Source organism: Lemur catta, chromosome 7 (assembly GCF_020740605.2).
Source record: "Lemur catta isolate mLemCat1 chromosome 7, mLemCat1.pri, whole genome shotgun sequence".
Taxonomy (NCBI): Eukaryota; Metazoa; Chordata; class Mammalia; order Primates; family Lemuridae; genus Lemur; species Lemur catta.
Window position 1 is genome coordinate 41,700,762 of NC_059134.1, and position 25,995 is coordinate 41,726,756.

Here is a 25,995-nt window from a genome sequence, read left to right on the forward strand (position 1 = left end):
GGACCAGCTTTGGATACAAGGAATAGGGAGAGAATTATCTTTCTCTTCCTCCCTCATTTCAACATTAATTGGACTTTCCCTCCAATGGCCCAGACGTGGACCAGTGTGAGAAGAACAGCAGCTCGTCTCTGCTGTGGGCCTCCGGCCTCCTGACGAGCTGGATGGTGCCACCTCCGTGTGAGCTGGAAAATCAGTAATCTCAGGCTTTGGATCTGTCCCCTTCGGTCACTAGCACTTCATGTCCCAAGTCAGGCCCTTGCTGTCTCCTGCTCAGGCTGGGGAACACTTGGCCTCTACCTACCTCACGGTCAGGGGATCAGGAAGAGCGCACAGTATGCACAGGGCTCTCTGAGCAGCTCGAGCATCCCTAGGAATTCTTCACGGCGCTGGAAGGCTACACTGGAAAGCACTATACTGTGTGAGTACTGGAAATTGATAAAATGCCCTGGGGCACTGGGGCTCCAGGTGAGATTGGGGACTGGACCACAGCTGTCCTTGGCCCTTATTCTCTCAGGTTGTTGGTCACCATGTTTACCTGAACGTTTCTCCTTCCCGACTTCCATTTGGCAAGCTCTCATAGCAAGCATGAGTTTATTTTCCATTCTCTTTTCTCTCTCCAATAATCATAGCTACAGACCCAAGGTACTATCCTGATTGTGATGTGTTCCCTGTCCTCAGCTGCAAATTCCCCGAAGTATAGGTGAAGAAGTGCTAGAACATTCCTTTCTCTTCTCTCTCCTGTCAGGTCCCCAATGTCCCTATCTTTTCTACTTCTCATGTCACAGGTAAGGAGTTGCCAGGAGAAGTTGGTTAGAGGCCTTTCCCTAAGCAGTGAATCCAAAGCTGCGGGAAGGGATCTTTTGGAATATTTAGGCAGGAACTGTCAGTGATCTAGAGAGTGGCTCCGAAGGCACCACTTGTTTCCACAGGCAAGAGAGAAACTGGGCTACACAACCGGTTTGTAGCTCTTGAACCTGACGCATAGAAGGTACTCACCCCCCAGCCCCCGTCCTGTACACACCGGTAAACACACACTGGTGCCCTATGCCCAGCAGGGAGCCAGGCCCCATGCCAGGACAGTTTCCAGTGCCATGAAGAAACAGCATGAGGAATTCCTGAGGAAAAAAAGGAATCAAGGATAATCTGATCATTTTTTTCTCTTCTTTCATATAGAAAGGCCACCAGTAAGCAGAAAGCAGCTAGGGCAAGTGTGCCCTCTTTCACACTCCCTGCTTTTCAGAACTCTGCTCTTCAGCTTGTCAGGAGTCAGGGCTGGCAATCTTCATAATAAAAGGAGAGAGACAGAAGAGAATACCCAGTGAGAGGCCTCCACAGCACACTCAGATGTAAATTAGATTGCCCCTCTGAAAATCTCATGTTATTCCCTCAGCTTTCCATTTCTTTGAAAAAAGGGTTTACTTTGTGCTTTTTAAGCTCCTCCCATCCTGAACATTCCTGTGGAAAGTTTTTGATGCCAGAGCCTGAGGATTTTGCTTATTTTTCAAAAAAGAAAATAAATTATAGATTTGCCAGTATAAATGTTAAGCTGTAAGTTATGTTTCAAACTGTGAAAAAAAAATTGTTTTAAGGAATGAATGAGGCTGGGTGTGGTGGCTCACACCTGCAATCCTAGCACTCTGGGAGGCTGAGGCAGGAGGATCGCTTTAACCCAGGAGTTTGTGGTTGCAGTGAGCTATGATGACGCCACTGCACTCTACCCAGGGTGACAGAGTGAGACTCTGTCTCAACAAAAAAAAAAAAAAAAAGAGAATGAGTGAATGAAATAAAACCTGAAAATAAAACCCTGGTCCTTTGTGGGTGAGCCCACTCCTGCCAAGAGCTCAGAGGCTCTGTGTGGTTTCTAGTCAGCACTGAGCACAAATAATGCCCCCAACCACAGCCATGGGTCTGGCACATATTTCAAATGACAGTGTAGCTAAGCACATTGGTTCTAACAGTAACATTCTTTAGCAATTCAGAAAAACATTGCCTTGTTAGTGCCACCGTTTTCCCCTATGTGTTAGCCAGATGACCAATTTGAAATTTGTGCTTCCAGAGTATTAATTGTAATTTAATAGTCCTTTCTGTTTCTAGAGAGGGCTAAAACAAGGTATGTATTAATTTTAGAAAAACCACGAGGTTTATATATATTTTTTTTAAAAAAGGAGAGCTTTATTTCTCATGAAGGGGTCTCAACCTGCAGTGACTATTCTGACAGGCTGGGAAACACTACTCCGGCCATGAGCCAGGAACATGTTTCAACGGAGTGACAAAAGGGAACAGGATTTTAGACTGAGTAGGTGGTGAAATACACACATTTAACAAGTTATAGCAGTCATGAATATTTATTAAGAGAAACCACACATGTGTAATCGTGCTTTACACTCCCCATCCAGTCATGGCTGGGAACTCAGTTTTAAGGCTTTTTTCTGTGGTCTCCTTGGCCAAGAGGGGTCTGTTCAGTTAGCGGGAGGCTTCAATTCTATTTTTAGTTCATAGATGTGACAGTTGTACCACCTAGCTCAGCAGGGCGTAAGATACCCTACTGAACATAACATGGTTTGTCAACAGAATGTCCTTGCAGAGATTATGATCTAAGAACTCAAAAAGGTATATATTGTACTTTCTGATTTCATGGTGCTCTGGGCATCTAAAGCAAGCTGAAACAAAGAACCCACGTCCTCTGAAGCCCACATAAGATGGCAAAAACCTGTGAGCACTTCACGCTCACTCTGATTTGAAGCAATACTCACAGAGGTGAGGAGCAATGGCAGTGAGAGATCAGAAGGTTATCAGGACATCTTGCCCAGGGCAGAAATGCGGAGGGAGGATACCATGGGGAGGGGTGGGGGAGGCTGTAACAGTGGGTAGAGAAGAGGTAGCAGAGTAGAATGCTGGAGTTGAAACCATGACCAAGGATACCATAGGGTGCAATCACAGGGGTGTGACTCTGATGCAGTCTCCTTGGCAATACCAAAGGCGATAATGGAGAGAACGAACACCCTCTTGCTGGCATCAACTTTTACACATCCAGCCTGGTTCTCTGCCCAGTTTCCAGAGACGCATCAGACACATCCATAGTTCACCGAAAGCAGAGCACATCTCTTGGTCACTGTTAGCACATCTGTGCACGACTCAAGTCTTACTAACAAATGATGGGAGTTGCCAGTGCTTGCGCCACTCTGCACACCTGAATTCACTGTTCTATCAGCTTTTCCAGTCCTTAAGAAGAACATGGTAGCTGAGGTCATTACTTCCACTGCTTTTTAAAAATTAAGTGGGTGTTTTGGCTTTGGTTTAATTACAAAGGTGATAAATCCTTTAAAGTTCAAATGGTACTTATGTCTATATATAAAGTAAAAGTTCTCTCTCCTTCCTCAACCCTACTTTCCAGAAGGAACAATAAATTGGTGTGTATCCTTCTAGCCTTGCTTATGCATATACAAACATATCTGTCGATATATGTACCACAATGTACCTATTTAACCTATTTTCTTTTTAGTCAAACGGGATTCTATTATACATATTGACCTATAAGTTGCCTGTTTTTTCCTTAATGTGTCTTGGGCATTATTTCCTAAACTTTATTCTTCTTGCCTGCACAATGCAATCCATAGCATGCATACACTATAATTGTTTGTTCACTGAAAAAAACTACTCTTTGTTTCAAATGATATATACAAAAATAAAACTCTTGGGCAAACTTTCTATTACATCACACTAGTTCCTTCAACCAAGATGACTTCCTCTTGTTAACTAATACATTCAACTCTATCTCCTGTGCATCTCTTACGCTTTCAGGGAATTCAGAGTCAATGTTTTATAATATTGGTGGATTTTATGTAAAGTTTATCGAAGACTGAGTATTGGGGTGGGAGAGAGGATATTGCTAATGTAAAATAAGTCTAAAATTTTAGCTTTAGATTTGGTCTTATAAAGTGCACACACAGGTAGGTTAAATTCCTTTGATGTAACAGACCAGTGATTGTGCAGTTCCATCCCAAAAATATTTTTCCCTCAGGTACTTCATGTTTTGAAAGGGTTTTTTCCTACTAAACAAAGTAAACTCATTAAATAATTCAGTTTCATGTTTTCATTCATCAACAGTTCGTAAGTGCCAATTAGAATTCCTGATCAACATGAGATAGTCAGGGGTTATCACTTTGATTTGATAGTGTTCTATTAAAGAGATTTAATGACATTTTAGAGGGTAAATGTACAACTTCCATTAGGCTTTTTCAAATACTGAACACAGATCAGAGCACTCCATTTACTGTCTCTTTGGGTAGCAAGGGGCTAGATGAGGAGCACTTATAAAGTTAGAAGAGAAGCTGTGAATTAGACTTGGGTGAGAGAGGTCATTCTGCCACTGGCCTCTCCTTGGCCTACTCACCAAATTATCAGGAAGTTTTTCAGATTGTGTTTTACCTTTGTATCTCAAACTTCTGCCTCATCTGTCAAGTTTCAAGTCAAATACAGTCTATTCTACTACAACAAATGTCTATTCTACCTATATGACATTATTTTCTGTGGTACTAAAAGGCTCATAAGCCTAAATCTATCTCTTACTAATGGGAATTCCTCAGGCACACTTTGGGACTGGGGTGCTATTTCCAAAAAGAGAAACATGTTTCTAGGAAACGGTAATCCATTAATCTATTAGTTTTTTTCTCTTTGAAAATGCAGAGAGAGCTAATGGAAAAGACTTTAATTGAGGAAGCACTCCAGGGCCACTGGGTAGAGGCTGGAGAACCCTGGAGGAAGGCTGGGTATGAGCGTGCACTAAGTGTCTCAAGTGGAGCAAGGTCACTCAAGTGGGAGAACAGACAAACAGGATGGGAGGAAGCCCTAAAGACACAATCTCCCTTCTATGCCTTCAGCTGTCCTTTCTGAGGAAGTTCTTAAACTATCTATTTAGGTTAGAGCCAGGCATAAAGAAGACAACTGCAGGAAGTAGTACTTCATTTATTAATACAGGAGCACACTTTATTTGAAGTCAACATCGAAGAAAGAATATTTTAAAAAGCAAATTCAAACACTTAAATTAGTAACATTTATTTAACTGAATAAAAAAATGTATTATTTTACATCTCCCCATACTACATACCCTGAAACTGTACATAAACTGCATTTCAAAGCGCTTGTCACTTATAAAGTGAAAGGTTTCAAATGCCAAGTAAACATCTGCGAATTATTATTTTTTAAGAACAATATACCTTTGGAAGTTATCGCTTCCTTGTGCTTATAGTTGATCTGCAAACATTTCAAGTCAAAGTTTCTGGAAAAAATCTGGAAGCTGTTCTGGAAAAAATCATAGGAGGCAAGGGCTAAGTGCAGACATAAGCAGCTCCATTTTATAAACAAAGTTTCGACCTTCCATTTTATTCCACTGCACTTCTTTGAATGGTCCACGAAGATGACTCCATTTGCTATCTTGTAAAACATCACTTTTTGGAAGATCTTTACACTGGTTACGGGGAAACTGAACCATAATCTTACTGCCACTTTCAGGTCCATTACGAACTGTGGAGAAAAACCAAAATATCAACACACCCATTCTCCAAACTAGAAAATAACAAGGATAAATTCCACAACGTCATTCTACCATGAATACAAAAACTTTGTCTGCCAACTTAAATATTCTTGTAAAAAAGGCTTTACAGCTTCACTATACCTTTAAAAAAAAGTATTAATTTATATATACCAGGTTGGCATAAATATTCATGATTATTGTTTATGCTGTAAAAATTAAGCAAGATGAATTTTGGATTAGGAAGTCAAATGTCCTACATATTTTCAGGAAATCACCATTTTTTAAAAAATACATTCACTTGATAATTAAATCATTCAACAAGCTGGTTAATATATGCCTAATATGTAACAAAATTCAAACACTCAGCATCAGGACTGGGAGGGATGAAGGAAAGGTGGTTTTCTCTGGGTGCGATGGCAGCTGTGCCTATAAACCCAGCTACTCAGAAGGCTGAGGTAGAAGGATCATTTGAGCCCAGAAATTTGAGTCCAGCCTGGGCAACACAGTAGGACCCCATCTCAAAAAAAAAAAACACTTCAGCTTTCAATGAAGTTTTAACTATTATTCAGGAAAAAAGAAAAAGGTATTTTGAGAAATTCCTAGCGATAAAGACCCAGCAATGATCAAACTTGCAGATTCACAAGCTGTGATCCTGTGGGGAAATATTTCTAACTACTCACTCTTTCAAATATAGTCATGTGCCACATAATGACTTCTCAGTTGATGACAGACTGCATATACAATGGTGGTCCCGTAAGATTATAATACTATATTTTTACTGTATCTTTACTATGTTTAGGTATGTTTAGATACATGAATACTTACCATTGTGTTATAACTGCCTACAGTAGTCAGTACAATAACATGTTGTACAGGTTTGTAGCCTAGGAAGAACAGGCTGTCACATATGGCCTACGTGTGTGTTAGGCTATTACCACCTAGCTTTGCGTAAGTACACTCTGTGTTATTCGTACAACATTGAAATCACTCAATGACATATTTCTCAGCATATATCCTTGTTGTTAAATGACACGACTGTATTTTTAAAGTATTTACAGCAGAGATTAGAGAAGATTATCACATTTAATCTGTAAGCACTCCAAATAGAAGTTTTAGGTAGGTAATCTACGTGCCAGTACCTATTAAAATGCCTGCTCATAGTAGGTGCTTCATAAAATATCTCTCTCTCCTCTCTGTTCTATCCCTTTACCATTTTAGGATCAGATCTTACTCTTCCCATGTTTGTAGCAGTACATTTTAAAAAAGCTTTTATCCATTAAAGGTTTGGGACTGCAGGAATAACAATGCTGATAACACTTTTCAGACTAGGAAAATGTACTGCCAAGCTAAATGTTTTTTATAACTACTGGAAAAAGAAGTTATCTCTTGCTCTGAATAATGGCTATGATCAGATAAATGCTCAGTATAAATACAACATTAACTCATTTATTACAGAGATAAATTACTCTTACCTATATTTAATTATTAAAGCTAAATGTTACAGCCAAAGTCCCAATGGTCCCTTCTCATTCACAGCAACAGAAAGTACCTGAAATAGCATAGTCACCACTTGGGGAGGCCACAGTGATGGCGGAGGCATTGCCGATGCTCTCTATGGGCCCAAGTCCCACGTGATTACTGAAGCTCAGTACCTGCCAGCCCATAACCTTGGCTAACTGCTGAACTGCATGCACCTGATGCTGTGACATCTGCGAATGAAAAGGGAAACGTGACTGACAATCAGCACAGATATTTGCAGTGACTTGACATCATGATCATAAAGTAACTTTGTTGGGGTTTTCACTGACTAGCACAGCAGTCCTATCTGAGAAATCCTCCTCTATGCGACTATTAGGGGGTGGGAGCAGGACCCCATCTTCTACTGCAGAAGCTAAAGTTGCCTGACACTCGCTTCCCCTGCCCACTGGCAGCTTGAGCACAGACATGGGACCTTAACTTGGCCAATGGAGACTCTGCCTGGATCACTGAATGGGGGCAACGCTACAAGCAGCAGGCATGCCGAACATCCTCCACTTGTCCCCTCGAGTCCACTTTCCACCCTATTCTCTTCTCTGGGAGGCTGGCCTACACGGGTACATTATCATCTTGTGTATCTTCTGGCTTCAGGTTGGGTTCCGGTAAGAGGAGTCGTCCAACGGGAGCGAGCAGGATGGCAGGGGAGCGAGGTCAGGGTATTTGCTCCCCTGGCACCCTCCCTGTGAGGTTGTCTGTGCTGGCTGTCTCCTAACGAAAGGCCACTGGTCTTCTCAAGGTGGCCCGTTCCACATGACTTTCCCCTTTAGGCTTCCTATAACCTGTCCCTCCCCTTAACCTTGGCTGAGGACTGGTGACTACTAAGCTCCTGTGGCCTAGTTACTACCAGCAGCAGGTTATACCTGGCGGTTCTCCTATACCATAACTTTGTAAATAGATCTTCAGTAAATAGGCCCTCCTGCAATTATCCTCCTGAGTGTACCACCTGCTGCTTGTTAAGACCCTGACTGATACACAGGGACAATTTAGAATGCATTCTGCCACCAGTGGAGAAGGCCTCGGTGCCAGGGTAACAGTAGTGCCATTCCCTGGCTGTGGTTCTCTTCATCTAGCTTCCTTTGATGATCCCTCCCTACGTGCAAACCTTGTTCTCTAGACTTCCCATCGATTCTGGAGCTACTCAACAGCATCCTAATATATTTTTGTGTGTGTGCTTAAGGTGACAGAAGCCATTTTGGATGTAATCAGCCAAGAGCTGCTGTACCTCACAAATGCATTTTATTTACTTGGCACCAAAGAAGCAAACCAGTATATAAGATCATTGCTTCTGGGATGGAGAGTGTATTTTTTTTAAATTTTATGTGAAAAATAGTATTTTACATTAGCATTTCATAGCACTTCCTCCCATAATTCAGCACTTCACTGGATCATCATAACTCCATGAAGAAGGTACGAAAAATATTGTTAGGTAAGAAAAGAAAGGTCCAGAAATTTGTCCAGTGTCACAAAGCAAGTTTGTAGGAAAGCTGGGACTAGAACCCATTATATTCTATACTGCCCCTTAATATGAGGAATTCTTTGTTAGTGCTTAAGATTAAAATATTTCATTTGTTTTGGATAATGGTCATTATAGTTTTATATTTGAGCCCCCTTTCTCTAGCTTTCTTGGGTTAATACTCCTCCACTCTCTTGTGGTTCTGGAGATGTTGTAAACCTTGGCAACCATAAACAAACAAAAAACTTGCTCATCTCAGAACTGGTTCTTCATCTCAAACACAAACTAAGTGAAAGCAAATCTAAGACAGTTTATCAATACTTTGAGTTAACTAAGGTTGCAAAATGGGCATCAGAAATTAAATGGCAGAAAAACATGGTTTTCTTCTTACATAATTTACTACATTTAATTATTTTTCAACCAATTTGTTCTTTAGCAGTTATGAGAGGAAGAGGCTTTAGACTTTTAGTCCACAGCTATTACCTGAGACAGAAGAAAATCTTGTAGCTCCTGTTCCTGATGAGACAGTGTAATTACTCTTCCATCTCTGTGTACAACTCGGATCTGCTCAACTCCAATATTCAATTGCAGCTGAATGGACCTTTATAGACACATATACTAAAAATCAGAAATGTTCAAAATTATCTTATACAATGCAACATAAAACCTTCAGATCAAAGAAAATGAAAACAACACTTTCAATAACTGATGCCAACATCCACGGGGAAAAAGAGGGGTCTTCTTAGGTTCAACTAAACAATCAAACTCACCACAGACCACATTGAGCACCAATCTACTCCGAAGGCGACAGACGAACCTCAGCTTGCCAGCAGGGGCCATGCTGCTGTCTATACAGCAGCAGTATACCTTTGTCGCAACAAGATGAGATCCACACTGGGTATATGTGGGACCTGCTCTAACTTAGAAACCTCATTCCCCACAGGAGCCATAAGCTCTTGTAATAATTCCGTAGACATGGTTTTCAGGGTCCCCACAACACATGCCCAGTTTTAAAAGTCACTCCATCCATGGAAGTCCAAAGGCATTCCCATCAGTTATTTAAAATTGCTCCCAGTCCAGATGCAATTTACCAATCTGAGATAAGCAGTGTTGCCAAGTAATATACATGACATCTTTCCTTATCAGGTTTCTAAGGGACAGAGCCAGACTTAACCAAAGGTGAAATTCTCATAGAGAAAAGGAAAACCTTTTCACTCTTTACCTTTTCCTCATGGAATAATCGGCAAACAAGTTAGAATATGTACACTCCATTAATACATAATATAGAATATGTACACTCTTGGCTTAGGTCAAATAAACTCATAAAATAGCCAATAAATCATACACAGATCACCGTGCTCTTCCAAGACAACTTGTATAATTTTAGCATATAACATGTTCAAGAAACTCAAAATCTCCCAAGTCAAATAATCTAGATGAACAAATGCAGAAAAAAATAGCATTGTCTTTCTTATTCCCATATATGATGATACCTCTTATAACTCTGTTTTATAGTAAATATCTGGGAAGAAAGTGTTTTTCCAATTGTCTACATAAAATTGTAATTTTTTTTAAAAAAATAGAGACAGGGTCTTGCTATGTTGCCCAGGCTTGAGTGCAGTGGCTATTCATACTACAAATCTAACCAAAATTTTTAAATTCTTTTTTTAAAAAACAAAGGTGTGAAGGAACAGGAATTCTTATCACTCACTACTGGCGGAAGCATACTTGTGGCAATCACTTTGAAGAAAAACTTGGTAATGTTAAAATTTTAAATGTCCTTATTTTTTGACCCAGCAATTGTATTTGTAGGACTTTAACCTATAAATAGATATACCTACATATGTACAAATTATTTTGCTGGCACCCAACAAAAATGTTCATCAACAGAAGTTTGGTTAAAAGTCTTGGTACATAAATGGAACACAATAAGGTTGTAACAAAAGAATGAGGTAGATCTATGTGTTGACAAAAAAGGCTTATTCACCAATATAATATACTGAGCAATAAATTATTATGTTTATTTGTCTGGATTTCTGGACCTTATGACCACCTGAATAATTTTAACTCAGAAGACTGCAGAATAATCACATATTTTAAACCCTGTTAAAATAGCAAACATAAAAAGGATCTATTCTGTAAAGCATTTCCTGTATACAATTTTTCCTAACTGATCCCATTTTGTTCTGATCATTAAACTTACCTGCATAAGTTGAACTATTATAAAAAATACTGAGAAAAAAAAGCACACAAATTACAAATAACTGCTAATACACACACAGTTTCTTTTTGAGGTAATGGAAATGTTCTGGAATTAGGTAGTGATGATGGTTACACAACACAGGGAATATACTGAAAACCAATGAATTGTGTACACTTTAAAATGGTGAATTTTGTTATGTGAATTATATATCAATGTTTCAAAAAAGCACACAAAACTGTGTAAAAGAGGTAGGGTAAAGGTAGAACATATGTGTTTCTAAATGCATGGACTTTCCTAGAAAGATGTGTAAGAAACTGTTTTGGATGATTGCTCCTAAGGACCTCCGAGAATTATTTTCACCTTTAAATAGCGTAAGTTGACCCCAGCTATAAAAGATGAGGAAAACGGCATCCTAGTACTCCCTTCTACTTCCCTCTCCTTCTGATTCTTTCAAGGCTATACCATCACTAACCTTTTCTTTATTTAAGACTAGAACATTTACACTGGGTCTGGTAACCATAACCCCAGTTGCTCTGGTCTTAGTTCTAGATGTAAACAATTCAATGCTGATAATTTTTTCTTTTCCTTTCCATTGCGCTCTTTTTATTATGGAAAATTTTAAACACAAACGGAAGTAGATCATAGTACAATGAAAGCCTATAATCCCATCACCCAGGCGTAACAGTTAAAAACTCAGGCCAAACTTATTTCATCTCTCTTCAACACCCACTCCTCCCCCCCATCCCTGCCCCAATCTCCCCAGTTATTTTCTTTAGGTATAGTGGAAGAAAATGCTATGATCCAGCTTCATTCCCTGGAAGTTTCAAGACTAATTTCCTTCCCATGATGTACTCTTTTTTATTCTATATTTGATCTCATACTTATCTACTACTTTTCATTTTAAAAAAGGTTTGTGAATTAAAACCTCCACATTGGAAAATAGCATTATAAATGTATTTTCTGTCCTTACTCCTAAGGGTGGTGATTTTGTGTTTCACCGTCTGTTTTGCTCACTATGGCTAGTTAGGTCTGTCTGAAATAAAGCAACTAACACTTACAAAATAAAAAGTACTCACAGACCCTGACAAATGTTTGCTAGTAACTCTCTCGGACTTGAGAAAAGAGACTCAGCTGTATCTTGTCAGTTGGTAAATTTCAAAGAGGCCCAAATGGTGACCCAAAATGCCCTTTCATGGCTACTAGCCAATTGTATTAACTTGTGGTTTGTGAATGTAAATCAAGTAGACTGCATGTCTATGAATGCGGGACAAAAATCGTTTTGTACCTTTCACAGACACACAGCTGTTAACTCAGTTTTAAGGGCATAATCATAAACTGGATTAGACCCAGAATCAACACTAGGTCAGGGGAGAGCTAAAAACTTAGGCTGTTTTACAGAGAGTATAGGCAGTAATATAAATTGCCCTTCTCACTTCAAATATACTGAACTTGCCACAGCCACTAGGCAAAAATGAAGCAAACCTGCAGTCTGAGCAGGTAAGGAAGCTTTCTGCTCAATGCTGGGGTTCATTTTTTACCATAGCTCAAATAAGCAACATTTACCTACTAGAGACTATTTTAGACATTCTTCCCTCTCATTCTTATAAACACTCTACAGTTGATATAATTTACAGGAATATTATGCTATCCTAGCAAACAAAAAAACAAAAGCCTAATATAATCACTCAGCCAACATCAATACACAAAAAGCAACATATTAAGTGCATAACTTTTATTTTTGACACTTACTTGCATATTTGTTCATAGCCTTGTGATGTGATTAAAACTTTCACACTAGATTCATAAACATCATTGATATTAGACCAATGAGCTTGTATCTGAGGATCCTCAATTCGACTTGCTAAGCTGTCAATGGTTGCAGCAGTTCTTTTAAAGACAAGAAGTTAAAATTTTTAAAAAGTCACCATATAAAATGATAGGATTCTAAACCACTCATCAATTTGATGAAAATTTAAAAACTGGATAACTACTTTTTAATTTTTATTAATAAAATACCACCATTTGAAAAGCAAAGATTTAAAGAAAGGCAGAGGTGCTTCTGAGAAACTCTTTCACATTCCGCTGATGTGCTCAGTTTCACATTACAACATACTCTCATCACATACTCCTGATTATCACAATTCATGATGGGTTTATTCCCTTTTAACTCCATTTTTTTTTTTCCCCACTCAGGAAAGCTGATAAGGACATAAGAGAGAAAGATATTTCTAGGGTACTAACCTAATATAAATCATTCATAAATGTCAACACTTGATCCCTGGTAACAAAAAACTTGGGACACGCCCACACCTAGACACATTACTGTAAATGGCACTATAATCATATTCAAGAGAAGCTAGAGACTTTTTGCACAATCAAAACCTTACACTCCAAGAAAAATATGATAAATACAAATGAGAATAAAGAATCATTAAGTGCTCATTATGTACCAAGTACTGTAATAAGTGCTTTCCTGAATTGTTAAATCTTACTAACAACAACCCTGTGTGTTAGGTAGGCACTATTACTATCTCCATTTTTCAGAAGAGGAAAAAAAGTTTAGTAATGTTAAGTAACTTGGCCAAGGTCACACAGCTATAAGCTGGAGTACAAAACCTGCCAGTCTAACTCCAGAGCCAAAAACCTGGGAATCTAACTCCAAAGGCAGTAATCTCTCCTTTATATCTTAGACACACTAATCAATAGCCACTACTTAGAACCAAAGCATAAATCATGTAAATTAGCCAAACCACTGTAGGCCCTCAGTGTCTAATTGTCTGATTCTAGCACTTTACCTGAAAGGAAAAGTCTGGAGAAAATGGGAAGAAATGAGAAAAGACAGTGGGGACAAGGAGCTTCTAAACAAACAGACTTGGGATTGGTTCTTTTACACTACTGCTCCAGTACTGGTTTCTTACAATCTGTTCCTAACTTTTTCCCTTTCCTTTTTTTTTTTAATTTTTATTTTTAAGAGACAGGGTCTCAGAGTGTCACTGTAGCCTTGAACTCAAGTGATCCTCCAGTCTCAGCCTCTTGAGTAGCAAGGACTGTAGGCATGTGCCACTGTACCTGGCTAATTTTTCTCATTTTTTGTAGAGGCTGGGGTCTTGTTATGTTGCCCAGGCTGGACGCAAGTGACCCTCCCGCCTCGGCCTCCCAAAGTGTTGGGTTTATAGGTGTGGGATTACATAGTGCCCAGCAACTTTCTCTTCTTTTTCCATGGCTTGTTTCCCTGACAGTGCTTCCTAATTCCTACAACAGATAGATATGTATGTGAGAATGTTCTGCTCAGCATTACATGTATCAACAAATTAGAAATATAAATATCTAGCAACTGAGAATTGGGAAAAGAATTCATTAAATATTCATGTAGTAGGATATTACACAGCTATTAATAATATCTTTGAATAGCATTTAATAAAAGATGAAAACAATTACAATATAATATGAAGTGAAGGCAGTATATAAAATTTTGTTTTCATTTTTTTGTGGTGTCCCTTCTAAGGTATGAACTCAGGAGGACATAAAATTTTATAATTTCAGATTTGCTTAAAAAAATAAAGACACCCACTCAGACACATATACATAAAAATACATTAGCATGTTAATAATAGTGGATCTCACTATGTATAGTATCATACAGGTGGGTCCTTTTTTCATTAAACTTTTTGTATACCAGAACATTACAATAACTAGGGGGGGAAAGCAAAATTTTCTAAAGCTTTGCTGCTTCTAAGGCTATACTTGCTACTATGAAATTTATAATTTGTAATTCTAAAGATATAATTTATAATTCTAAAGATAGCTATTTCTAAACCCCTCATTTATTTCAGTGACTATTTAACTTTATGGTCAATCAGAAATTCACAAGATCAGCAATACACTCAAGTTAACAGCTTTTATTATTGAAATGTATAAATGGAAAGTAACAGTAACCCACCATATATTATTTTGTCTGTAAGGAACTTCTGCATACATTATTTAGTAAGATCAGACTCCTATACCCACAATTGACAGAGAAATAAATGGAGGGGCACAGACACTAATTGCCTTGCCCGAAGTTACTTAGCAAGTGGTTCAGTCCTGGCTTAAACATATCTTTCACCCTAAATTCCCTATTCCTTTCACTGTCCCATGCTGTCTTCTCTAACATGTCTTCCTAATTCCTTTCATTAAAAGCCGAAGGACCTAAATTCCATTCTAAGGCTACAAACTAATGTGCTAATAAAACCGTGACTGTATTAACAAGAAAAAACTGGAAATCAAAAACAAAATATCATTTATTGTATGACAATGTGCCCACACCTGAAATTCTGATGTATTATCAAGGCACAATTATGAATGAAGTAAAAAATAGACCTCTTCATCAAGTTCCAATAATAAAATAGAAACACACTCCTTAGCATTGAAAAAGATACATTTATGTTCATAATGCCAAGTTCTTTTGTAAACAATGTGTATAAAAGAAAGAAAATGAGCTCTGTAGTTACACAGACCTGGTCATAAATCCTGGTTTTACTACTTTTTAGCTGGGTAACTTTGAGCAAGTTGTATAAACTTCTCTAAACTTTAATCTTCTCATCAGTAAAAATGTGGTTAATATTATCTACTCCAACGAACAAGAATTACATAAGTCAACGTATGGGAAAGTGCCTTCCAAACCCTAAAGTATATAACAAACAAAAAATACAGACAGCTTCAAAAAAGATTTAAATCAATCCAGAAATAAGTATCCCAAGGTTGGGTTACTGAAGAAAATATGATGTTCTCAGGCATATTCCTAGTCAGTTATCTTTGCAAAATTTTAGTACCAATGTTAGAAATATATTGTTAGATCAGCCATGGATCTAAGACTTCCCCATCCTTGACAAGACCCAGTCTATGGCCACAATTTTGTGGTCAACTTCCTTTCCTAGGAAAAAAAAGTTAAAGAATCCAAAAAAGATATGAATAAAAGAAAATTAACTACAGGTCAAAGAAAAAACAGTAACTCTGTTCATCCTTACCTGCTTCTCAGAAAAATATGCTTTGCTTGTTTGATTATTTTTTCCAGAAGCCCTTCACTAGACTGTAATGAATTAATTTCATTTTTATCAAAAGCTTGAGGGCCCGAAAGTCTCATTCTCTTGTGGCCAAAAGGTGCACTTGCTGGATGAGGCATCATGATGGAACTCAGGGTCTGTTTATGAAACTAACAAAAATACCCATTTTAAATGACCAAAACCCATATAGTAAATGCTATAAACTATTTACTCAAAATGCAGCCCACATCTTGGAAACACTGAAAGCAATGGATTTGAACCACATATGAAAACAATCTTGGCAAAGAGATAAATGCTATCATCTACTAAGTCATGCATAATGCAGGTTTGTAAAGAAAAGGGTCCCTCTCAAGCTGTAATGTGTTCTTTTTTCACATCAGATGGGTAATGTGCAGAAGTAACAAGGTTTGCAGGAGGAACGTCTCACACAGGAGTGTGAAAACACAATCATCATGCTTAGAAACTACAAAAGGATCTCAAGCTGTAATTTTTATTTTAAAAGTTTTAAAATATAAAATAATATTCTTCATTGAGTCTCATCAACAGAACATATGCAATCAGTAAATAGTTATTCAACTATACCCTAGATTAGAGGTGCCCAAACTGGCTGCCTATCAAAACCCCTGAGGAGCTTTTTACCAACACTGACTCTTGCACCACCACAATCAACTGAATCAGATTCTGGGGTGGGGTAAGGGAGGCTGCAATATGTACTTCTATGAAGATTCTTTTTTTTTTTTTTTTGAGACAGAGTCTTGCTCTGTTGCCCAGGCTAGAGTGCCATGGCGTCAGTCTACCTCACAGCAACCTCGAACTCCTGGGCTCAAGTTTTCCTCCTGCCTCAGCCTCCTGACTAGCTGGGACTGCAGGCATGCGCCACCACACTTGGCTAATTTTTTCTATTTTTAGTAGACATGGGGTCTTACTCTTGCTCAGGCTGGTCTCGAACTCGTGAGCTCAAGAGATCCTCCTGCCTTGGCCTCCCAGAGTGCTGGAATTACAGGCATGTGCCACCTCACCTGGCCAGGAGATTCTTTTGAAATTAGCCTAAACTGTGAACCAGTACTCTGGAAACACAGTTGTAAACAACCCATAAGTAGAATATGTCGTGAAGTAACTATTCAATTCACAGACTCTGGCAAGACATTTTCACATTTGCCCTTATACCCTCCCTCAACTCCCTCAGAATTACCCTTCCCTCTGTACCCTTTAGCATACTTCTACTATAAAACTTGTATATTTCCACCACTAGAAGGTATGCTTGGGAACAAGGTATCTTGGTATTCCCTCAGCACACAGCAAGGATCTTTCACATTAGATAGTGAATGTTGTTGCTATGTGAATAATCTAGACTCAGCAGAGGGGGGATGTTTGTGCATATTCATTGCCCCAAATATGCTCACCACAATACAAAGAAAAGCATTTATTTCATTACCTCTCTAATCAGTAGATGCAAATTATGTTCTAGGACATAAAGGTGGTCTTCTGGACTTGGCTTCTCAGTAGCAGATTTTTGTGATTTCTTATCATTTGAGGAATGGCACAAAGAAATAGATAACTGCAAGCCTATTTATAAAAAGAAGCAGGACAGAAGCAAATAACCTAAAATATGGAAAGGTACAAACTGTCTTCATAAAGTACAATCACAACCCATTCTCAAAAGATATATTCTAAACTTGAAGATCAGGCCTCATGATTAATATTTTATACCAAAATGACTTCATAAATATAATAAACTACCGTGTATTTTAACAATTCAAATTCTGTTGACCTATAATATGGTTGTTGACCCTGAGCTATCGCTAAAGACTGGTGAACAAAACCTATACATTGTTTCTTCCTGCCTTTAAAATAACAGAGTTGGTATCTGGTATTACAGAGTAAAAGACACACACCCTTCCCTGCTCCCATGTGAAACAGGATGGAATCTTTCACTATTAAAGCCTATGTCTTTGATAAGATCTAAGAAGACAGTCCTTAAAATTTATGTAAAAATTAACGTTACAGCTAACTATAAACTGGCTGCCAGGGTAAGGCTAACAGCTTTTGAATAATATAATTAAAAAATTTCTACAAATTTAGAAATATTTTGAATAAATATTTTTAAATTGACATCTCATTTAAAGAAAAAGACAGAATCCCTGAAAGATCTCACTTCAAAGCAACTGTTGCTAATTATTAATAGTAGTGATGCTAGCACAAATTTTTAATATATACTGTTTTAAAAATCCAGGAGTCACACTAATTAGGACACAACAGAATTATCAGGGCAGCTTGTGTTACATGCTTTACTGGCTACCATTACGGAGTGCACACTACCTCTTTGCTCTTACCATCCTTTCAGCACACCTAAATAGCTACTACCCCCTTTGTACTGTTCCCCAAACCACAAAGTCCTGTTTATAAGTCTCAAAAGGGCTGCCTGCTCTTACTTGGAAAGGGCTGAGAGATAATCTGGTTTTTCACCACAATGTGAGGGATCTGTGATTTAATCTGAACAGCCTCCCGAGAAAGCTGTGCAAAAATTTCTTTACACAAGAGAACATTTTGTGCCGCTTCTAATTTTGTCTGCCAATGTGGGGAACCTGAAAGACAAGGGATACATGTATATATCAATTATCTAACCATATTATGCATTAACTGGCTTCAATAGTGATCTGAATATCCAACAAAAGCTCAAAAAACACTATATTACACCATATTCTTTCCAAAATGTAAAAATCTCACTTTTACACAGAAAAAACTAGTAAATAAGTCCAATCTTAAAAAAAAAAAAAGTTGGGCCAGGTGAGGTGGCTCACATCTGTAATCCCAGCACCCAGGGAGGCCAAAATGGGAGCATCACTTGAGGCCAGGAGTTTGAGACCAGCCTGAGTAATATAGCAAGACCCTGTCTCTACAAATCATAGAAAAATTAGCCAGGCATGGTGGCATGTGCCTATAGTCCCAGCTACTCACGAGGATGAGGCAGGAGGATCACCTGAGCACAGGAGTTTGCGGTTGCAGTGAGCTATAATGACACCACTGCACCCTAGCCCTGGCAAGAACAAGACATTGTCTCAAAAAAAAAAAAAAAAGTACAGTTATTCACTAACAATTTATTACCAAATTTAAAAAGTATATTTCCAATGTTTCTTACTCTAAAACACCTATTTTTTTCTATCTACATTTATCTTTAGTTTATTTATAAATGTAAGCTCAGATAAGACCAGAAGTTAGAGGATGAAACGTAACTATACCTGGTTTGGATTTGGGCAAAGGTCGTTTGAAGAGGTTAACTGTACCAAGATCACCTATGTCTGGAGCCTGTTTTTGAATTGAAACCTATATGAAAACAAAAACATTTAAGAAAAAGTTAGCAAATTAGCTTCAGGGCTAGTAATAAGAAATTACTTGAAAAATACTTTAATGAATACCTTGATATACGCGGACCCCTCCAAATCACTAGGAATTTGGACGTCAAGGGGACAATAATCTTCAGGTATCTTTTTATCTAGATCAATATCTGTATTCTTTATTACTTCAAATGTACCATGATGGGGAAAGAGAGATCCTAATGGGGTATTAAAAAGAGGAAAATAAGAAACACTTGACATATTAATTTAATATATATTATTAAGTATATAACACTGCACATCCACATAATCACTGAATCATAAATTAAGTTCCCACTAAAAATGTATGTGTTTAGTGGGGAAGAGGTGAGAAATGGTGAGCAAAGGGAAGCAAGGAAATAGGGAAAAAAAGGTATTTACCTTAAAAAAAATCCTTATTCTAATGATATCGTTATAATATGAACTCCACAGGCCATTCAAATTTTTTTATTCCAGTGGAATTTTAATAAAATGGGTGTACTTTTAGCAAATAATCCCTCGAATTTAAACCTTAGGGATAAAATAATTCTGGAGCTCAGCCTCTATAATAAGTTTGCAACTTAAGTGTTCTGAATCCAGCAACAGAAAAAGGATACTTGTGTATAAAACACCCTTTTTTTAACCAGTTCCTAGATTTTTATGCAGTCAGAAGTTTGGGAAAGTGGTTCTGGGCTGTTGAATTATCTGAGGAGTGGGTGGTTAAATGTAACTGCTGTTTTATAACAAGGGAAGATGTTCAAGATCTTCTTGCAATTAAAACAACGTAATCAAATCCTTTCATAATCATGAGTGCCTGTCCCAAAGAGAGAAATTAGATAAAGTACTTGCACATAATCATTTGTGGAAAAGAACTTATTAGAATGCCTAAAACTAGAAAGCACTGCTTCCACAGACCACATAATAAAACGTAAAAATGGCCTTATCATCCTGAATTCATCTTTGTAATGGGATTTTACCTTTAGAATTCAAAATTCCCTGATTCACATCAATGCTGAAGCACTAAGTCCTCTAGGATTTGACTTAACCACCTCAACTTACTTTCCTTCAATTTTAGGATAATGATGACTTGCTCTGGCAAATGAATTCAAGATATCACTCTACTATTGTTATCTCAACTATCACAGCCGGGACTCCTTGCCCCATGCCTTGGCATTCAAAGCTTTTACTCCACTGAGCTGTGTGTGCCTTATAAACTTCCCCCATGCAGCCCCTCTAATTACCTCAGCAGCTTACAAAACATTGCCATTATTATCTTGTAAAACCTCTGCTCAGCAACAAAGAATTTATACCAAAAGATATGAATTCAGCATCATCAAACCTTAGTGTACTTCAAAAAAGTAATTTCCTAAATTAGTGTTGGTTGATTAGGAAAACAGAAAGCAAAGTGTTTCCACCATCCTTTCTCTTCACCCACGATGTGAAAACAGCTTAGCAGACTAAAGGGAAAAAAAGAATAAGAAGAATGGAAATCCTTCTTTTCTCCTTTTATGTCCAGTTTTTAAGGGTTACAGGTAAGGCTTTATCGAAGAGTCTATCTAGTCCTACCTAATTTCTAACTCAAACGTCAATTATAGTTCAGGATGTTAGCATATAAACTCCAACTTTGTACTTTCTATTAAATGTACCTAAAATGTTTTTAAATTGAAGCTAGGCTACTTATTATAAGGCTATAATAAGAGTGGTTTTGGTTTATTTGTACAGAAAATTAAAATTTCAAAATGTAACATAGCTAAGAAACAATATATTAAAGAAGGATGTGTTACAATACAATTAACCCTATACACAAAAAGCATAGTTTTTAACAATTATCTGTACCTGCGCTTCTGTAGCTCAGATCTCCAAGAATTTTATCTCCAACTTTTCTAAGTTTCCAATGTTGCCTTAATCGCAAAAGCTCAGAATTGAAGTCTCTTTGTAGCTTGTTTTCTTGGTTTTCGGTAACTGATTTAGTAAGTCTTTCGGCCCCCTTCAATAGGATTTGTGCTGCTCCAGCAAGTGACTTCTTTTTAGATATCAATTGCAACGTCTGAGGATTCTACCAAAAACAATCCAAAACTGCAGTTCTGTATTGTTTTTAAATGACATCAAAATTATACATTTTCTCAATAATAAAATATCTATTCAAGAGGATAGAAATTAAAGAAAAGCAAAAAGCAGGAGGGGAAAGTATACATAATAATGTTTTTTTAAAAATAATAACCTTAACTTCTTTCTTTGGTCAACATACATAAAGACTTATGTTAAACTAAAAACACCACAATGGACTCTAGTCATTACTACTTATCACTGCATCAACTCTACCCAGCCCAGGTTAAGGTCCCTTATGTACTGCCAGTTCTCTCCTTATATATTGCTGCCCCCACCCACATGTATGTACACCCTTTTGTGGCACTCATTACACTTCTGATTAAAGCCTATAATCCCTGCTTGAATGTGACCTATGTGATGGCAGAAACCACTATATCCAAAGATCCTAGAACAATGCCTGGCACATAATATTTGATTTGATGAATAAATGGGTGACTCCAATGAGTATAACTGTAAAATTATCTTGTATTACCACCATAAGCTATTACAGTGCTTTTGGAATTAAGATTGAAATCATGAAGCACTAGTATTAAATGTGCTTCACTGAATGATGACTTTTTTTGAAAACTATTCAGAAATCAAAAATCATATATTCATATATAAATATCCACAATCACTACCAATTTATGTATTTTTTTAACCAGATACACCAGAAAACTATTCAGAAATCAGAATCTATGTATCATATATTCATATATAAATATCCACAGTCACTACCAATTTATGTATTTTTTTAACCAGATACACTTCCAAAAACCTAAGTTTAATAAAAGAAAGTTTTCTGGCTATATGAGAATCAAAATCACATAGAAAGTTTCACAAAAATATCACAATCATCTTTTCATCTTATTAGGGAACCTAATTCAAAGAAGTTCCTGGAGATGTTAAGAAAATTCCTGGAGACTCCTTTCTGGGAAATGCACAGAATGAGGGGAAAGCAGTGGGCTGGGAGTGAGGTGCTGGCATTCTGGTCTTGGCTCTCTAACTCTGGCTTGACTGCAACATAACATATCACAAATCTCCCTGGCCTTAGTTTTCTCTCTGTTAAAGGAAAGAAGCAAATTTAATTAACTCTATTAAGTCTTCTAGCACAATGTTTCTGGATTCTAAAACTATTACTATGTAATTCTATTTTATTTACAAATGGGTTCTAACGATCATTACTTCTTCCCCATGACTAACTTGGTCATGGTCATGATGCTGGTTTTCCTTAAGGACCATCTAAGTAGCCTCCTTGATTTCAGACTCTTCATTCAACAATTCCTCCTTCTGTTGCCTCTCATTCATCTGCAAATGTTCAAAATTTGAATATATTCTTTATCAAATATCAACAATTCTACCCAACTTTCAATACCCTTCATAATTTGGTCTAACTTTTCTAACCAGTCCCTAAAAAAAAAGAGGAAGGGGAACTTGCTTAAGGTCAGATGGCTAGTGAGGGCAGAGGCAGGATCTGAACCCAGGTCTACCCGACTCCTACACCATTTTATCATCACATTTTTGTGTCGAATATTACAGATCAAGGACCCAGGCTATGAGAATTTAAGATCTAGTAACGCTTAAAGTATTACATTGTTAACGAAACTTAACTCTTCCAAGAGTCACAGGTATACAATAAAATAATAAAGGAGATTCAGTTTTATGGCTTTCAGATCGCTTAGCCTTTAAATCTTCATCTGGACTTAATTTTTGAAGAAAGGAAAAGGGAACAACAGGCACACAGCCAAAACATGGTCCTGGAACTTAATTAAATATTATTATTCAATTAAAGCCCACAAATACCTGTTTTGGAGGAAGTGCATCCTGAGAGACGGGATCAAGAGTCATAAATTTTTTATCCCTAACAATACTAAGAACATCATAGAGAACACACATCTCTGTCAGGGCACTTCTCAAATTGTTCCTCACTGAGTCCCAAGGCCAAAGGGAAGGCTGAAATTTTACCAACCCTAAAAGATAAAGAAAAAAAGAAATACAGAAGTTACATTGGACAGAAGAGAGAAAGCTCATTTAGAGGTTTAAAAGTACTAAAAGGAGAAAAAATAAATTTTATTTCAAATTGTTCCTCTTTTACCCCATTCCTTCCATCCGTTCTTGAATATTTGTTAACATGTAAATTAGCATTCCTACAATGGCAAAACAAATATGATATATAAGATATGTAATTTCCATAGGTTAAATCATTACAAAATTATATGTAGGCCCTCAAATATCTTTTTATATTTATGCAATCCTTTTTAATAACCTTTTTTCTTCCTGCTTTTAGAACTTGAATTTAGAAGTAATTGTAGAGAATTTCCAAAATACAGAGAAGTACAAAAACAAAATGACCTATAATGCCAGCACTGATATTGGCCATTATTAGCATATCTTTCTTTAAATTTTTTTAAAAATTATTTTTCTTAAATACATGCTCACTAGATAGAGTTCAAAAAATAAAGAATTATAGAGTAAAAAGTAAAAGTGTTCCTTCTTTTCCCACCCCTGATTCTCTTCTCTCCAAAGGTAACCACTTTTAACAGCTGGAGCCTACTTTTTCAAAAGTTTTTCTGTGTGCTTACATATATATACTCTCATTTTTCTATTACTTGCTTTTTTATCCCCACTAATATGTCCTCAAGACACTTCCACATCAGCACTTATAAATCTATCTCATTTTTTAAACACTGTATGTATTCTGGAACATGGATGTACAATAGTTTTAACCATTCCTATGTAACAGACATGTAGATTGCTTTCAACAATACTAGTAGTGGTAAACACCTTGAATGCATACCTGTCTAGATGTACAACTTTTTCTGTAGGTTAAATTCTTAGCTGTGATATTGGTGGATCAAAGGAGATAAACATTAAGAGTATCAATTCACATTTCCAACACTGAATATTAACAATCTTTTAAATTTCTGTCAGTTTTATGCATGAAAATAGTCTTTTAATGATGTTTTAATTTGCCTCTCCCTATTAGTGAGATTGAATCTATGTTTATCGGCATCTGAAGTCTCTTCTCTATGAGCTATTTATATCTTTGGCCTATTTTTCTAATCAGTCATCTTTTTCTTTTCAGTTTAAAGGGACTCTGATTATCAGGGATATCAACCAATTGTATGTCACACGTGTAGCTGCTACTTTCCCCAGTCTGTCATCTATCTTTTTACTTTGTTTACGGCATCTTTTCACATTATTATTTTTTTAAATGTTACATAATTATACTAATATATCTATCTTTTCCTTTATAACGTCTGTGTTTCCTATCTTAAAAGTCCTACTCTCAAAGTTATACAATTATTCTTCTATTATTTCTTCAATATTTTGTTTTATTTTCTTCACTTAGCACTTCAATCCTTGTGGAAATAATTTTTGTGAGAGATTTGAAGTCGTATTTACCGTTTTCCCCCCCCAAATAGACTCTTAATTGTCCTAATACCACTGGCTTGAAATGCCATCTTTAAATTCCCATTTACAATGGGTCTGCTGCATAACTAAATCAAGAATTGTGACTTTTCTTCCCTCTTAAATCCCCGACAATAATGAGAATCAAAAACCCACTCACATTGTTTCTTCCATTCTCTTCTAACTAGCCTCCTCCCTTGCAGTTTTGCTTCCTCTATAAATCACTTACCACAGAACATCCAGAGTAATCTTTAGCAAAATGATCTGCTTCTAGCCATCCTCCAAAAGCTCTCAGTTGTCTTCATAAAAACCATATGCTTATGCCCTGGCCTACTAAGCTCTGTATGATCTGGCCCCTGCTTACTTCTTAGACTTTCGCTTCATGCTCCAGTCAACACAGACCTCTTTTCAGCAGGTGCTGCTATCATCATCCGCACTACACAAGCAAGCACAGTAACTCTCCCAAAGTCACACAGCTAATAAGTCGCAGAAACCCAATACCAGGCTCTCAATCACTAAGCGTGCCACATTAAATTCGCTCTATACAAAAAGCATTTATTTAAATACTTCACCAGTGTGAGTATCTCAAACGCTCCCACTCAAAAAGACCTGCAGAAGGACAACGAGTATGAAGAGTCAAGTAGTGCCCTAACTTGTCCCGCTGTCATAAAATGACGACGGGCATAATAATACTATTCCGCGCAGCTGATACTTTCAAAGTGCTCCCACGCACAGAATCTCATCCGGCGCGGGAGAGACACAGTGACATTACCCGGGCGGCCACTGCGACCCCAGATCGGCGGACTCGAGAAGCAGACACGGCCTTACCCTCCTCGTCGTCCTGGTCTGCGCTGGACCCAGCGCCCGCCCAGTCCTGCGCGTCGCCCTCGGCCCCCGCCGCCTCCTCCTCCTCGGAGCCCGAACCCTGGCTGAAGTCGATCCGCTGGGCCAAACGCGCCAGATTCTGCGACATGGACAATGGCTGCAGGTAAGTCTCAGTGCCATCCAGGCCTACCTCCTGGACCTGCTTCTCGCAAGCCGACTCGATGCTGATCCGCACGGCGCGCACCCCAGACATGCTGGCGGCGTCGACGAGCCGTTGGAGGATCCCGGCGAGAGCCGAAAACCGAGAGAGGATGCAGAGGCGTCTCCGCGGAGAGCCAGCAGCCCAGAACCCCAGAACCGTGGAGCCTCCCCAGACCTTCAGGTAACTACACGCAACTCTCCGGCGGGAAACAAAGCTTAGGGCCCAGCCACCTTCCCAGAATTCACTGCAACGCCCCTCCCCGCCCGCTCCGCCGAGTCTCACGGATCAAAACTGCGCAGGCGCGGGAGCTCGGGGCTTTCGGGGAGCTCTTCCGGTGGATCCCAGTGCA

At 38.0% G+C, this 25,995-nt stretch overlaps 1 protein-coding gene and 1 non-coding gene across 4 annotated transcripts; both read right to left on the reverse strand.

The window, feature by feature from the left end:
- Positions 1-4,980: 4,980 nt before the first annotated feature.
- Positions 4,981-25,979, reverse strand: MED17 (mediator complex subunit 17). 3 transcript variants are annotated; one of them, XM_045557116.1, is made up of 12 exons: positions 25,448-25,979; positions 23,012-23,178; positions 20,957-21,176; positions 19,184-19,320; positions 19,007-19,091; positions 18,200-18,352; positions 17,203-17,333; positions 15,732-15,916; positions 12,475-12,612; positions 9,006-9,123; positions 7,083-7,242; positions 4,981-5,523 (listed from the first exon to the last, which is right to left on the reverse strand). In XM_045557116.1, the coding sequence occupies exons 1-12, from the start codon at positions 25,695-25,697 to the stop codon at positions 5,312-5,314; spliced, it is 1,956 nt and encodes a 651-aa protein (XP_045413072.1). In that variant the 5' UTR covers positions 25,698-25,979; the 3' UTR covers positions 4,981-5,311. The 3 variants fall into 3 exon arrangements, with proteins under 3 accessions (XP_045413072.1, XP_045413073.1, XP_045413074.1); XM_045557117.1 differs by lacking the exon at positions 18,200-18,352 and having other exon boundaries at positions 25,448-25,867; XM_045557118.1 differs by lacking the exons at positions 23,012-23,178; positions 25,448-25,979 and adding an exon at positions 22,412-22,560.
- Positions 16,142-16,242, reverse strand: LOC123643158. The gene has a single exon (XR_006736714.1). It is a non-coding gene; the product is annotated as a small nucleolar RNA U13 (small nucleolar RNA).
- Positions 25,980-25,995: the final 16 nt, after the last annotated feature.